Genomic DNA, 13,509 nt, shown 5'->3' with positions numbered 1-13,509 from the left:
TTTTTTGAAATAATTTTTTGATGTACTTCTCTTTGAGTGCAGTTCTTGTGCCCAAAATGTTCACCTCTGACAAGAGAGTCAGTAAGGGTGAATCCTCATCATTTTTAAATCTAGGCAATTTACTATACTTCTAAGCTTTGTAGTTTAGGGGAATAATTTGGTAGACCTTTTAAAGGGGATGCAAGAACAGTGTAGTTATGTCATGTTTCACTAGGGGTAAATGGCTAGTTTGCACCAATAAATGTTAGGGCTAAATGTTGTTCCAAGTCCAGCACTGATTATTCCAGTAAAATGGAGTTCAAAAAGTGTATCCCACACTTTTAACAAGGGCAAACCATTGCAACCCCATGACTTTGTTTTCTGTACATTATTGCTTTTCTGTCTGGCTTCTGTGTTGTCCGTGGATGGTTGATGGAGCTGATGGATTGTACTAGCTTGGATAATATAATTCCAGACTTGGTCTGGTCTTGACCTGGCACCTTCTGTTTAAAAAGTCTGAAAGAAACTACTTCACCTCCCTCACATAGGCTTTCTTTACATTGTCTGGTCTGGAAGAATGCAGTTTCATTTCTATTAGCCAAGCATCATTAACCCTTAAAGCTCACGAGGCACGGATCCATGCCGCAGGCGCACCCCTTTGTAAAGTGCTTGGTAACTTCTGAACAGTAAGTCGTATACCCTAACTTGTTTCTTTCCTGTGAAAGCTCTGTGGTATGCCTTTTAAAATATGCTCTTCATGCATTGGTAGCTCTTACAGAACATTTTTTGGTGAGCCCGGAATTTGGCAGACTTTCCGGGGTCTCTGAGGACAGAGTTGTCGTAAATAACAAGAAGTGTGACAGTTTATGAAAATGCTGATAAGTGTGACAGTTTATGAAAATGCTGATAACTTTTCAAACACATCCTAGATACTATTTTTGTCCTTTGAAAGCTGACCATTTTGCTGTTTGTTTGCCATGCTCTATGTCTCCGTAGCCCTTAAGGATGCCGTTCTAGCGAGCCCCAAACTTCGGTGTCTTTTTGTCCACTTTTAGTCCATTTTTGATCATGTACATTGGCTTTTTTTCTGTGGGTAGCGCCATATTTGTTGAGGGCAGTGTTTACATGCAGTGCATCGTAGGAGGGGCCGTCCTCCAATAGCAAGATGTTCTGTCTCTACTGCTTAAAGGAATGACACAAATGACTTGGACTTTTTTTGTATATATGTATATATTTTAAAAACCTTTTGTTACAGAATATTTGTTTCTTCACTGTTTTGCCCCCAAGAGATGGGAGAACAAGTCTGTGCAAAGAAAATGCTTAGTAACTATTGTTTACTGTGCGTTATTAGTAAAAGTCTTCGAGTTTCAAATTCCAATTTGTTTTTTTCTTTTGTCTTTAGAGTCCTTTAACTTTTTCAAAATTCAAGGGACATTACTGTAGTGGATATATTGTTAAAGCCAAAGTTGTCCTGAAAAAAGGATGTATAGAGCTGGACTGTGCACCACAGAGTTGATGTTTTACAAGCTTTTTAAGAAAAAAAAAAGTCCAGATGATGGTGATAAAAATAGCTATGAGCTCTAAGGGCTAATTGTGACTTTAGCTCTTTTGCCATCCATTTGCTTGTAGAGCCTTGTTTTGTGTTTTATTATGGTGGAGATGGTGAGTGTGATAAGTTGGAGCCCTCCCATGTGGCTTTGATGTTGCTGCAGACATGAAGGTCACATTAAATACTGTGGCAAATAAATTCTGAAAATGTATTGGTGACTCAAAAAAAAATAAAAAATCTCCTGAGACCCAACCGCAGGTCCTTACCCAAACTTTGAGAGTGAGTGCTACAAAATGTATGGATATACTGTATGCTCTCTTGGGTGTTCATTCTTCATCGGCTTTTTACCACATTCACTAACCTTGCAAAGCAGATGGATTGGCCAGATTCCCTATCTGTTGTTAGGTGGATCAGTCTCTCAAAGCTTCAAGCTGATATGCCTTTTCCTGGTCAGAGAATAACTGAAACAATCAGCATCATTTAAGTAGAAAGACGTGGTAGCAACAGGTGTGGTTTAGCTGAAGTGACTGCAAGCTTGTAAACAATGGTGGTAGGTGACGATTAGCATGGATGCAGCTATAGTGGCAGTTTTATCTTCCCTGACACATCCATAGCATGGATCAGATCTTTTCCAAAAAATTCTCGGAGAGTGATTGGATGAATGTTCTATCACATTCATGATGGGCTCATCAGAGGTAGAAGACAGGTGCTTATTGTTTGTGGCTAAAATTCATGCCAAAACCTTTTGGGAGATATGTTCTCTGCCAAGAGCTGCTTTTGGTGTGGCTCTTTGCTCTTGTTATAATAAAGAAATCTGGTCGAGGTCTGATTTAACGGTCGCTTTTCTACTGCTACATCCAAGCTACAGTGGAAACAGGCATTGTATACACTGGCTAATAGTATAACTTAACCCCACCTGTAATAATCCCAGTCATGCTGGCACAGGTTGAGAGATGACCGAAAACATCTTTTCTGTCAGTGTGGCTCATTGCTCTTGTTTTTATAAAGATCCAGTTCTGATAAAACTACCCCTGTATTATATCAAATCCAAGGTCATTGTTACACCAGTGGCAGCCATTGCTATCAGCTTCCAGTACGACTAGACCCCTGCCAAAGCTTCTCTCTTAGAGACTGGAGCTTGGCAAGATGGATTTGCCTGATGACAGACATGGAGTCTTGCAAATCCATCTGCTTTGCAAGGTTAAGTTTTATCAGAAGAGCAATGAACTACACTGAAAGCTTATCTTAGTTGAAAAGATGCTTCCGCTCTGGCTTCTGGCTTCAGCAAGAGTTTGGTTCACCTACTTTCATTATGCATTGACATGTCAGTGGCTGCCTGTTGAGATTGTGAAGAAGTCTTCTTCTTGGCGATGGCACACGCTGATAACTTTATATGCTTTGTTGCTCTGATTGGCCCATAATGAATATGACAGACAGAGGGTCTGTCCAGTCACCCTCTTAGCTTCCTTTTTGAAAGGTTCTACCCTTCCCAAGCACCGTATATGGGGTGTTGCCCAGTTGGATGTGAAATATATCCCTTGTCATGGATATATATGTCTGTATAAACAGTCTATCTTGTGTGTCCATTAGCAACCCACTGAAAGCAGCTCTGAGGCCTGCTTTTGGGAGTCGACCCACCAGTTGAGAATCACTGCTCTGAGCTGTGCATTGCAAGAAAAATAGTAAAAAGTAGAAAACCACATGGTAAATAAGAACAAATTACAGGTCACTGAAGGAGTGATCATAAAACACATGCATCAGACTGATTTCTCATTGTCTGTGGGCCTCAGTGTATTCTAGCTTGTGTCTCTTACTCTGCTCAGCCGCCCACACGACTCTGAAAAGTTTTCCAGACTCCTTTCCTATCTCTACACAGATACACGTACATAGACACACACTAAAACCACACATATAACGCACCTGAGAGCCAAAAGCTGATTGAAATGCTAGGAACAGGCAATGCATGCTTTATGGAGTGAGCTACTGTCAGGTCTGCAGCACTTTCATTATGTCTAATGTAAATGAGTTGTAGCTGTCGTGCTTTTTTGTTTGAAAATGGCAGCGACCGTCACTATTTCACTCAGAAGTAAGGCTAGGTCATTTAGCTTTGGATTTAGCTTATTTTAGCACATTTTCTGTTGAATTATTCAATACATTAACATGTTCTTTTCTTTTTTCTCTCTGTTTTTGTGTTTTCAGCTGCCTGCTAAACCTTGTTTGATGAAAGATGAAAGTTTTTCAAAAAGTGAACTCTCTTTTCGCCTCTACAGATTATCGCACTGGGCCGTGCTTCGCCTCGGTGAATAACCAGATGTGTCAAGGCCAGCTTACAGGCATTGTGTGCACAAAGACTTTATGCTGCGCCACAGTGGGACGGGCGTGGGGTCACCCCTGTGAGATGTGCCCTGCTCAGCCTCACCCCTGTCGAAGAGGGTTCATACCAAACCACCGCACCGGGGCGTGCCAAGGTAAAGTCTGATTCTCAGCATCTCTGTCTCTCTTTCTGTTTTCGTCTCTTTTCTCTGTCACTCTCTCTCCCTCCTACAGCTCTTCCAGCTGTTCCTCTTCTCTCTGTCTTTTTAACTCCTTCTTTCTCCGTTTCTGCTTTCAATTCTCTCTGTCATCCCCTCATCTCTACCCATCATCCCCTCTGCAGAGGATTAGTTCTAATTGGGTTAAATTGGGGTGGGTGGCAGTGCCTCCCACTTGTGTATGGAATGCCCTCAGATACCTGCTGTGGCATGACTGTCAGAGTCAGTAACACGGGTCAGTGGCGGTGCCACGTGGGAGAGCTCATTTCTGGTAAGACGGCCCTCGGCCTGCCTGCTCCAGACCCAACAACATCAGAACCTCTGCAGGGGAGACGGAGCAGAGCCAGGACCCAGAAGAACATGCAGTACTCTGAGACTGCTTTGGGTCACAGCCTCCTGGAGGTTTTTTCAGCCTTGGAGCTACGTTTTGAATTGTCAGATTCATTAAACAAATTCAAATGAACTCAGAAAGTCACAGATTTCAACAATCACCTCTCATTTAAGTGTGTTTTCCTTTCTCTCTCTGTGTTCCTTGGTCAGCTTGGCTTTGATTTCTGCTCCTCCAGCTGGAGACATTCCTCTCTTCCTTTCTCTTTTTCCTTTGTCACTCTGTTTCTTTTAGGAAAGTTCAAACCAGACTATTTAAACAGACTTGATTTCAATCCATAAACACACAGGCTTAGGTAGATTTGTGGTAATGTTAATTACCACCATGTCATGTCTTTGTCATTTCTCTTCTCTGGCTTGTTGCATGCTCATGTGAATTCGCTCAAACATGTTTAAAATCAATTTGCTCTGCATGCACAGATGTGGATGAGTGCCAGGCCATCCCCGGCATCTGTCAGGGAGGAAACTGCATCAACACAGTGGGATCCTTCGAATGCAAATGCCCCGCTGGGCACAAGTTCAACGAGATCTCACAGAAATGTGAAGGTAAGAAACCCTCCAGCAGCCATTGGAGAAAGGCTGAAAACGCCTGACGTTCAGCGTCAGCTTGAATGATAGAGTAGGCTGAAAGGATTATTTTCTAAGTTCCTAATTAACAATGTGAAAGTATATTTGCAGCCACATCCGTCTCGTTGTGGTTAACTTCACCTCAGTGGTGGTTTTTTGATTATTACTTTGTGGGGAGAGACCACACATAAGTCACTTTGCCCTTCCCCTGAAATACATTTAATTAAACCAAAGCGGTGCTCTGCTTTTTCTCAGTAATCCTGGGTAACACTTAATTGTGACACTTGAAAGACGTCCTATACTGTGTATGTTTTAAAGCAAGACTTTTTCACTTCTGAAGGTAGAAAAAACACATTTTACTCTAAAAAAGAGCAATAAAACAAACCACTGCTTGATTCAACCACTCTTAAGTTTTACTGCTTCAACTTGACTTCATGTGCTGCATCAACTAGCTGTGGTTGCTAATGTTAGTTATTGTAAATATAAGCTAACATTAGCCAGTGTAAATATTGCTGTTACATACACATTATTGAGTAATTTTACAGATTTATGAGTGGCCTCCTTAATGTTTCTGTACCACTAAATGTGAAGAAGTGGTACTTTAGTATTCTTGTCAGTTGCAGCTGTGAGGCTGCTGCTCTGTAAATGTTAAATTACCTTGGTTTAAAACACCTTCTGAAGCAGGTAATGAATCCGGACAGCCAGAAAATATTTTTCCCCATGTCATTCTGGACAGACATTTCTCCCTCAGCAGGGGATCCTAATTTTCAACCTCTGACTGGATCACTGAATTGTTAAATCACAATCTTGTGGCCACTGAGAGACTCACAATATTTTTTAGTGTTTCTGGCTGACAAATCTGAAATAAAATCCTTCTCACTGCAACACTTCAGTTGTACCACATATAAAGAGCTACAGTAAGCCTGTGAAAAATATCTCCTCATTAGGACATGAATATGACGATTTCCAGGCGGAGAAGAAAGCTCAGACTGAGTCAGGTTTTTGTGGCACCCATTTGCAGAGTAAAAAAATGTGCTATTTTATGCCCAGAAATAATTGAAGGAAAACTTCTGGACTGTGTAAAATACTTTTTAAACCAGCATGAGTTACAAAGCATATCTTAACAGACGGTGCACAATGATTTGCACTCAATGGTGCTAACAGAAGAGCTGCAACCAAGGCTCCTGGATTTAATATCCTGTGACAATGGCTTGTTTCCATTATCACTGCCAACATGTGCTTTAGTCACTCTCTTAGAATTGTACAATGATTTTCTAAAGGGGACCAGGCATACTAAACATACTGGCTGTGTTGGGTTAATTTAAGTGTCTTTTATATGTAGGCTGTACAAAGAAAACATTAGATATTCAAATTTAGGCTGTCATTCATGTACAATACACTGAGTAATTACATCAAATGGTCCCAGTTTTGTCCTTCTTTCTTTATTTCTTCTCTGACTTCTCTTCCTCACTGTAACTGCACCTGGGTTAAAACTGAAAAGACTTAAAGTGTGACACTCCATGGAAGGAACAATACAGTATACATGGCTTTGAATACCTTCAGTCTGTCTGTGGAAAGAAACACAACACAGTCACTGTAACTAAAGTGTTTTGAATGATATCATAAATGCAGCTGACTCTAAATAATACTGCATTACATTTTATGGCCCTTGATACCGTTGACCATTATGTTCTTTTACAGAAGTTGGGTGAAATTGGGTTCACCTCAAAACACTAAAATGGTCTAAAAAATTAAAATTACTTAAGCGGTAGTAAGCAATGTGTTAGAGTTGATGATCTTTTTTAAATATTCAAAAGGGTCTGAATTTATTTATTGTTTTTTATAAATGTTTTATGTAGAAATGTTACTCCAGCAAACTTAATTTTTTTTTGCTGACAATACGGTGATATATGCTTCGTCCTCCTAAGAAAGTGCAACTAATAAACTACAAGTTGCATTTAGAGAAAACCCTTTAGACTTGTACTTAATGCCAACAAGAACAAAACCCCATGCTTCTCAAGGTCTAAGTCAAGTTCAAGATGGTACCTTCCTTTTTATTGAGTGGTTCTCAAATGGTCCAGCCTCAGGACCCACCATCAACTCTTCCATGAGAAATTGTGACACAAATTTATAATATTTTCAATCAGCTATATGTGTGATAAAGAATAGTCTGGATCTTATACAGTATAAAATGTGACAAATCAAGGAGATGAGACTAAACTAACCGAGCTTCATGGGCTTTTTGGTGCAGTTTTTGTTTCCAGGAACAACTTTGCTACCCTCTGAGAAGGGTCCTGTTACCCACTTTTGGGTCCTGTCCCACCAGTTGATAACAACTGTTTTAATTAAGTATTGACTGTCTTATAAAGAAACTGAGGATGAAGTTGGGTTTCTTTTATCAAATCAAATGTGTTTTTTTCTTTCAATTAAAGGAAGAAACTAAAATAAGCAAGGGCAGCTTGATGGTGGCGAAAATTACTGTCATGATTATTTTGATTTATATTGAGATCTTGATTATTTAAAAGGATTAGCTACTAAATGATTCTACATCTGCATTACATGCATTTATCTAGCTTACACACTCCTAACAACAATAAATGAATATAATTGGGTGAAAAAACATCCATCCATCGAACCATCCATCCATCTGTCAGACCATCCATCCATCCATCCATCATCTATAACACTTATCCCATTGAGCGTGGTCTCAACTGTTGCTGGTGAGAGGTAGGGTACACCAGTCAGTTTCTCGTTAGTCAATCACACGGCTTAAAAAAGCATAATGTGAGGAAATTACATAAAATTAAAATGTATAACAAAAAATTACCCTTATGGACAAACTTTCATTAAAAGAAACATTTATCATATGACAAAACCTTTGACAAAACAAGTGTAACATGGCCTTTGGCATAGTAATAGTTAAATCACAGTTATCTTGTTATTATGGTTGTGGGAAGCCAAAACTGTAATATAAATCAAAATTCAATTAATTGCCCAGCTTGATTATGCTATATTATTTACAAGCCGCCTACATCATATTTGCTGAAAATGTTGGCCTTAGTGTACAATGCTTAATTGTAATTTATTGCTGGACTGGGTTTTCGCCCCCATCATTCTGTCTTATAAGAGAAGTTGGTTGGTCTTCCTTATAAAACAAAAGAATATTCAGGTGATACATCTTTCTTTAAAAGGTCATACTTAGAAATGCCTCTTATTTTCCCTTTCCATTGACTCTGACAGCCTAAATTGCTGCAGCATTTGTTCTCATGGATACATCATGTATGAAATGTCTCTGTGTTTGGTAAAAAAGCTTTTTAAAAGCTTTTTCTCTGTCATCCTGGTCTGAGCTACAGAGTCATCATAAACTCAAGCGTTGTACTTTTTTGGGGGGAGATTTTAAAAGTAGAATTAAGGAAGATTTGACCAGTGTATGAGCATATTTACTGCTGACTTGTTGATTGATGTAATCTTATTTGTTCTGGTCTGTTTGTTATTTGTGTGGAACTTCTTGTCCTGCATTCTTGGCCAGGACTCCCTCGTTAAAGAGATTTTGTATCATGTGGGAACACTTGTTAGATAAATAAAATTAGAATAAATAAAAAACACATCGCTATCAAGTAGATATGTAAATCTTTACATATCTCAAAATTCAATTAGATTATGATTTCAATCTGGGGGTCACGATTTGATTCAGAATAAAATTTTCGATTCAAACTGATTCCTGATTCACAACATATTCTCTATTTCTTATGAAGAGGTGATACTTTCAGCATCTGTTCCTGTCTGCTGTGCATTAAGGGGGTTGTATTATTGTTTGAGATTTGAAATCTTAGTAGATGTGCTAAAAATAATGCTTTTTGGCGTTTTTCTAATCAACTAATTATGATGAAAACAGTCATTTGTGCTTAAATTGCAAAATAATTAGAATATGATTAAAATGTGTGGGCTTAAGTGGGAAACTTTTTATTAGAAGGTAATAATTTCAAAGCACTATAAACAATGCTGTGGGAGAGCAGGTGTTATGGTGGTTGTCGTAGTTACAACGTAGTTAAAACACTTAACGTTTTCTGTTAAGTCTAATGCATGCTAAGAAGTTAAGTTTAATTAAAAACAAAATAAAGGACTCTTTAAGTTTTTGATATCCGCTATTAACCATTATTAAGCATTTGATGATTGTCACCAGTTAACATGGTCACTCGTTGAACAGCAACACCAGTGTTTGGCGTGAATTGGACATAAATGCTGTTATTTTCAGCAGTTGTTGGCTGATACTGTACGTATTTTTTTCTTCGGGTGAACATGTCTCTATGATGTAAATTTGGTCTTATGTTCCTGACGTAGGCTACGTTACTTTAGTTCAGCACAGTAAGCAGATAAGGAAGACCAGGTCAGACTTCCTGTTACCTGGGATTGAAGAATTCTCAGTGTGTCTTAAAACTTTTCTTCTGGGAAAGCAGGACGAGTTGAGTAACCCAAGGCTCAATAGACAGTGCAGGTAGTGGGTAGGTTTGTCAGACTGGGTATTGTAAACATTACAGACACTAATGCTACCAGCAACTAATGCTGCTGATGCTAACAGCGTTGCTAATGCTAACACTGCAGCCACAGGTAATGAGCCATATGCACCTGTGGCATCTGTGAGGGAAACGGCAGAGAGACATACTTGCTGTTGAAAATGAACTCAATAATACAGTAAGTTTAAAATGTTTAACTCTTGGAAATTTTGAATCTGAATCGATTCAGAATCGTATAAATTAATATAAGCGATTCTGACATGAATCTTTTTTTGGGGGGGCTTTTTTACTGTCCAGAGTGCATTCTACACAATGAGAACAGTCTACATGTAAATCCATTTTTCATTTCTCAAAATGTAGATGTCTATTTTAATTTTCCAATAACAAAAAATATGTCTAAAGCACTAATGCTAATCCAGAAGGGACAAAATTCCTCTACATTTCTTTTATTTTACAGGCTTTATTATACTTTTAGCTACACTTAAGATTTTTGGGTATTTGAGTCACCATGAAACAAAACTGATTTTCTATTTTTTCCCTCTTTCTCTGCAGATCTGGATGAGTGTTCAAACATTCCTGGTCTCTGTGGAGTTGGTGAATGCACCAATACTGTTGGCAGCTACTACTGCAAGTGTCCTCAGGGATATTACACCTCAGTGGATGGATCCAGGTGTATAGGTGAGTCCTCATACAAACAGTACTGTGAAAAAGTGTTCAACCCCTTCCTTATTTCTGTTTTTGAACATTTGTCACACTTAAATGTTCCAGATCGTGGAACAAATCATTAGACAGAGATTACCAGAGTAAACACAAAATGCAGTTTTTAAAGAATCATTTCATTTACTAAGGGAAAAAGCCATGCAAACCTACTCAGACCTATGTGAAAAACAGTTTCTCCCCACTCTGCTCTTGTTAAATCATGAATGAACTGTGACTAACAACATTTTTTGGAAAGCTGAGTTAAATTTCACTAGCCACACCCAGGCCTGATCACCCCCACACCTGATGAATCAAGAAATGCTTTAAATAGAACCTGTCTGACAAAGTGAAGAAGGCTAAAAGATCTCAGAAAGCAGCACATCATGATACAATCTAAAGATATTCAACAACAGATGAGAAACAAAGTCATTGAAATCTATCAGTCTGGAAAGGGTTACAAAGCCATTTCCAAGGTGTTGTGGGCTCCAGTGAACCGCAGTGAGAGCCATTATCCACAAATGGAGAAAACATTGAACAGTGGTAAACCTTCGCAGGAGTGGCTGGCCTGCCAAAATTACTCCAAGAGTTCATCAATGGCCTATCCAGGAAGTCATGAAAGAACACAGAACAACATCCAAAGACCTGCAGGCCTCACTTAATTCAGTTAAGGTCAGTGTTCATGATTCAACAATAAGAAATAGACTGGGCAAAAATGGCATCCATGGGAGAGTTCCAAGGCCAAATCCCTCGCTGACGAAAAAGAACACAAAGGCTCGTCTCACATTTATCAAAAAACATCTTACTTTTCGGAAAATATTCCAGACTGATGTGAAAAGTTGAACTTTTTGGTGTCCTGTTACATTTGGAGTAAAACTAACAGCTTTCCAAAAAAAGAATATCAGACCAGCAGTCAAACATGGTGGTAGTGTGATGGTCTGGGGCTGCTTCAGGATCTGGACCACTTCACGTAACCAATGGAAACATGAATTCTGAGCTCTACCAGAAAATCCTGAAGGAGAATTTCTGGCCACAAGTTCATGACCTCAGCCTCAAGAGCAGTTGGATTATACAGCAGGACAATAATCTGAAACACACCAGCAAGTCTACCTCTAAAATGCCTTAAAAAAAACTAAAAGAAGGTTTTGGACTGGCGAAGATAAAGTACGAACTTAAATCTGATTAAGGCATGACCTTAAACAGGCCATTCTTTCTCAAAACCCCTTTAATGTGGCTGAATTAAAACAAGTATACAAAGAAGAGTGGGCCAAAATTCCTCCACAATGATATGAAAGACTCATCGCCAGGTATTGCAAATGCTTGCTTGCTGTTTTTTCCACCAAGGGGGGCAAAACCAGATATCAGGCAGGGGCAATTACTTTTTTACATACAGCCAAGTAGGATTGGATGGGTTTTTCTCTTAATAAATTAAATCATCATTTAAAAATTGCAGATTTGTGTAATGATCTGAAACATTAAAGTGTGACAAATATGCAAAAAAACAAAACAAAAAAAAAACAAAAAAACCCCAAAGAATCAGGAAAGGGGTATATGCTTTCTTACAGCACTGTACCTGTTGTCACACCTCTCCATGCACTGCCTTCTTTCACCTTCACTTGTTGACTCTAGCATTGTGAAAATATGACACAAATCAGCCAAGCAGATTCTCTTTCCTTTTTCCACCCCATTTTGGTTCTTCTGTCTTTATACCTGGCACTGAGCGCAGGATGAACTGAAATCTCTCCAGCGTTCCAGCTGGTAGAATTTAGGTCAGTAGTCACTTGCCTGTTTCCACAACAATGAGCTATGCTCGCTTTAAGCTCAGAGAACGTGATGAGAGAAGAGGAGCTAACTTTGCATGCTCAGGTGGCTTTTTTTTAACATCATGGTTGGAAAAAGTGAAATAAGTTCATTTGTGTGTCAGTCTTGGTGGAAACTGAAGTGTTGGCTTAGGTGTCATTGAACAGCCCACATCCTGGGAAGCTGATAAGAGTGTATATATTCACAGAAACACACGCGGTCACAGAAAGGACTGTGGAGCTTGCAAGTTCAGCTCATTATGACCCAAACAGGCAAGGGAGGAATTTGGGTCCGAATAGTCCTATTAAATGTACATGCACATCCTCACACATGCACGCGTACACACATATGCAATCACACACAGCTACGTACATGACCCCCCAGGAGAGGATGTGCGTGAGGAAGGAATGTCTGAGTCTTTAGCTCCAGAACACTGTTGTGCCAAACAGCTCAGCCAGTTTCCCATGCAGCAACACTTAAGCAATAACATCTACGCCGGCCCCTCAAGGGCTCGACTGATTGTCCTCCAACCAACTCTACGCTTCCCTGACATCTTGTCGAGCTTAACCAAGCAATCAGCAGTGTAGCCTGTCAGTCTCTCCCTGAGAATACACTGGATGGGCTTGGTGTGAAACAAGACATGATATATTTATGTTAGCGGGGAACCGGAGTGTTAGTCACGCTGGTGCTCAGTGCCAGAAACTGCAGGATGCAGGAAAAGTTCTCATAAATAGGAAGTGATGACTATTTGAAGTGGTTTCCATCTCTCAAATGATGGAACATTTAGAGCTATGATGACTGCTTTTTGATTGTACTTCTGCCAATTTGCTCAACATGCAGACAACACATGCCATACTCTAAACAAAAGGGTTAGCGTAACTGACGTCATGCTGTGTTGTTTCCCACAGACGTTCGTGGTGGGTACTGCTATGCTAGCCTGCTGAATGGGCGCTGTGCCAACCAAAACTCCCAGCTGTTGACTAAAATGCAATGCTGCTGTGATAGTGGACGCTGCTGGTCTGATGGATCAACGCCCGAAATGTGTCCCATCCGAGGAACAGGTGGGGAGCCTCACCATCATGTTACCTTTAAGGTCTATCTCATGTAACTGTATCTGTATCAGCACAGTGCTAACCTGTTGTTTTTCTCATGGGGTCATTTCAGAAGAGTATCAGAAACTTTGCATTCAGATACCTGATACTAATGGAGGGTTGGTGCCAGGCCGTGTCCCAGGAGGCCCTGACATACCAGGCATCTACCCAGTTCCATATCCTGGTCAAACTCCAGGTGGAGGTCCTGGACAAGGACCTGTGATTCCTGGTCAAATTCCTATTCAAGTTCCCGGCCCAGGACAAGGACCAGGTCAGGTTCCAGGACAGTATCCTGTTATTCCAGGCCAAATCCCAGGACAGTACCCACAGTTCCCAGGACAACTTCCTATACAGCCTCCACCAGGTTTGCTATTCCTTTAACTCATTAATAAACT

General features: G+C 39.9%; 1 protein-coding gene across 1 annotated transcript in view; it reads left to right on the top strand.

Annotated features, from left to right (window-relative positions):
- The window catches only part of fbn1 (fibrillin 1), a 124,632-nt gene that overhangs the window by 23,647 nt on the left and 87,476 nt on the right, over window positions 1-13,509 (top strand). The window contains exons 7-11 of the mRNA XM_041794486.1: window positions 3,799-3,996; window positions 4,867-4,992; window positions 10,080-10,205; window positions 12,932-13,084; window positions 13,188-13,478. Coding sequence (XP_041650420.1) covers window positions 3,799-3,996; window positions 4,867-4,992; window positions 10,080-10,205; window positions 12,932-13,084; window positions 13,188-13,478 — 894 coding nt within the window. The remainder of the gene's footprint in view (window positions 1-3,798; window positions 3,997-4,866; window positions 4,993-10,079; window positions 10,206-12,931; window positions 13,085-13,187; window positions 13,479-13,509) is intronic.

The sequence above is a fragment of the Cheilinus undulatus genome, linkage group 1 (assembly GCF_018320785.1).
Source record: "Cheilinus undulatus linkage group 1, ASM1832078v1, whole genome shotgun sequence".
Lineage (NCBI taxonomy): Eukaryota > Metazoa > Chordata > Actinopteri > Labriformes > Labridae > Cheilinus > Cheilinus undulatus.
Note: the sequence above shows the minus strand (reverse complement) of the source record. Positions and strands in the feature narration are given on the sequence as shown.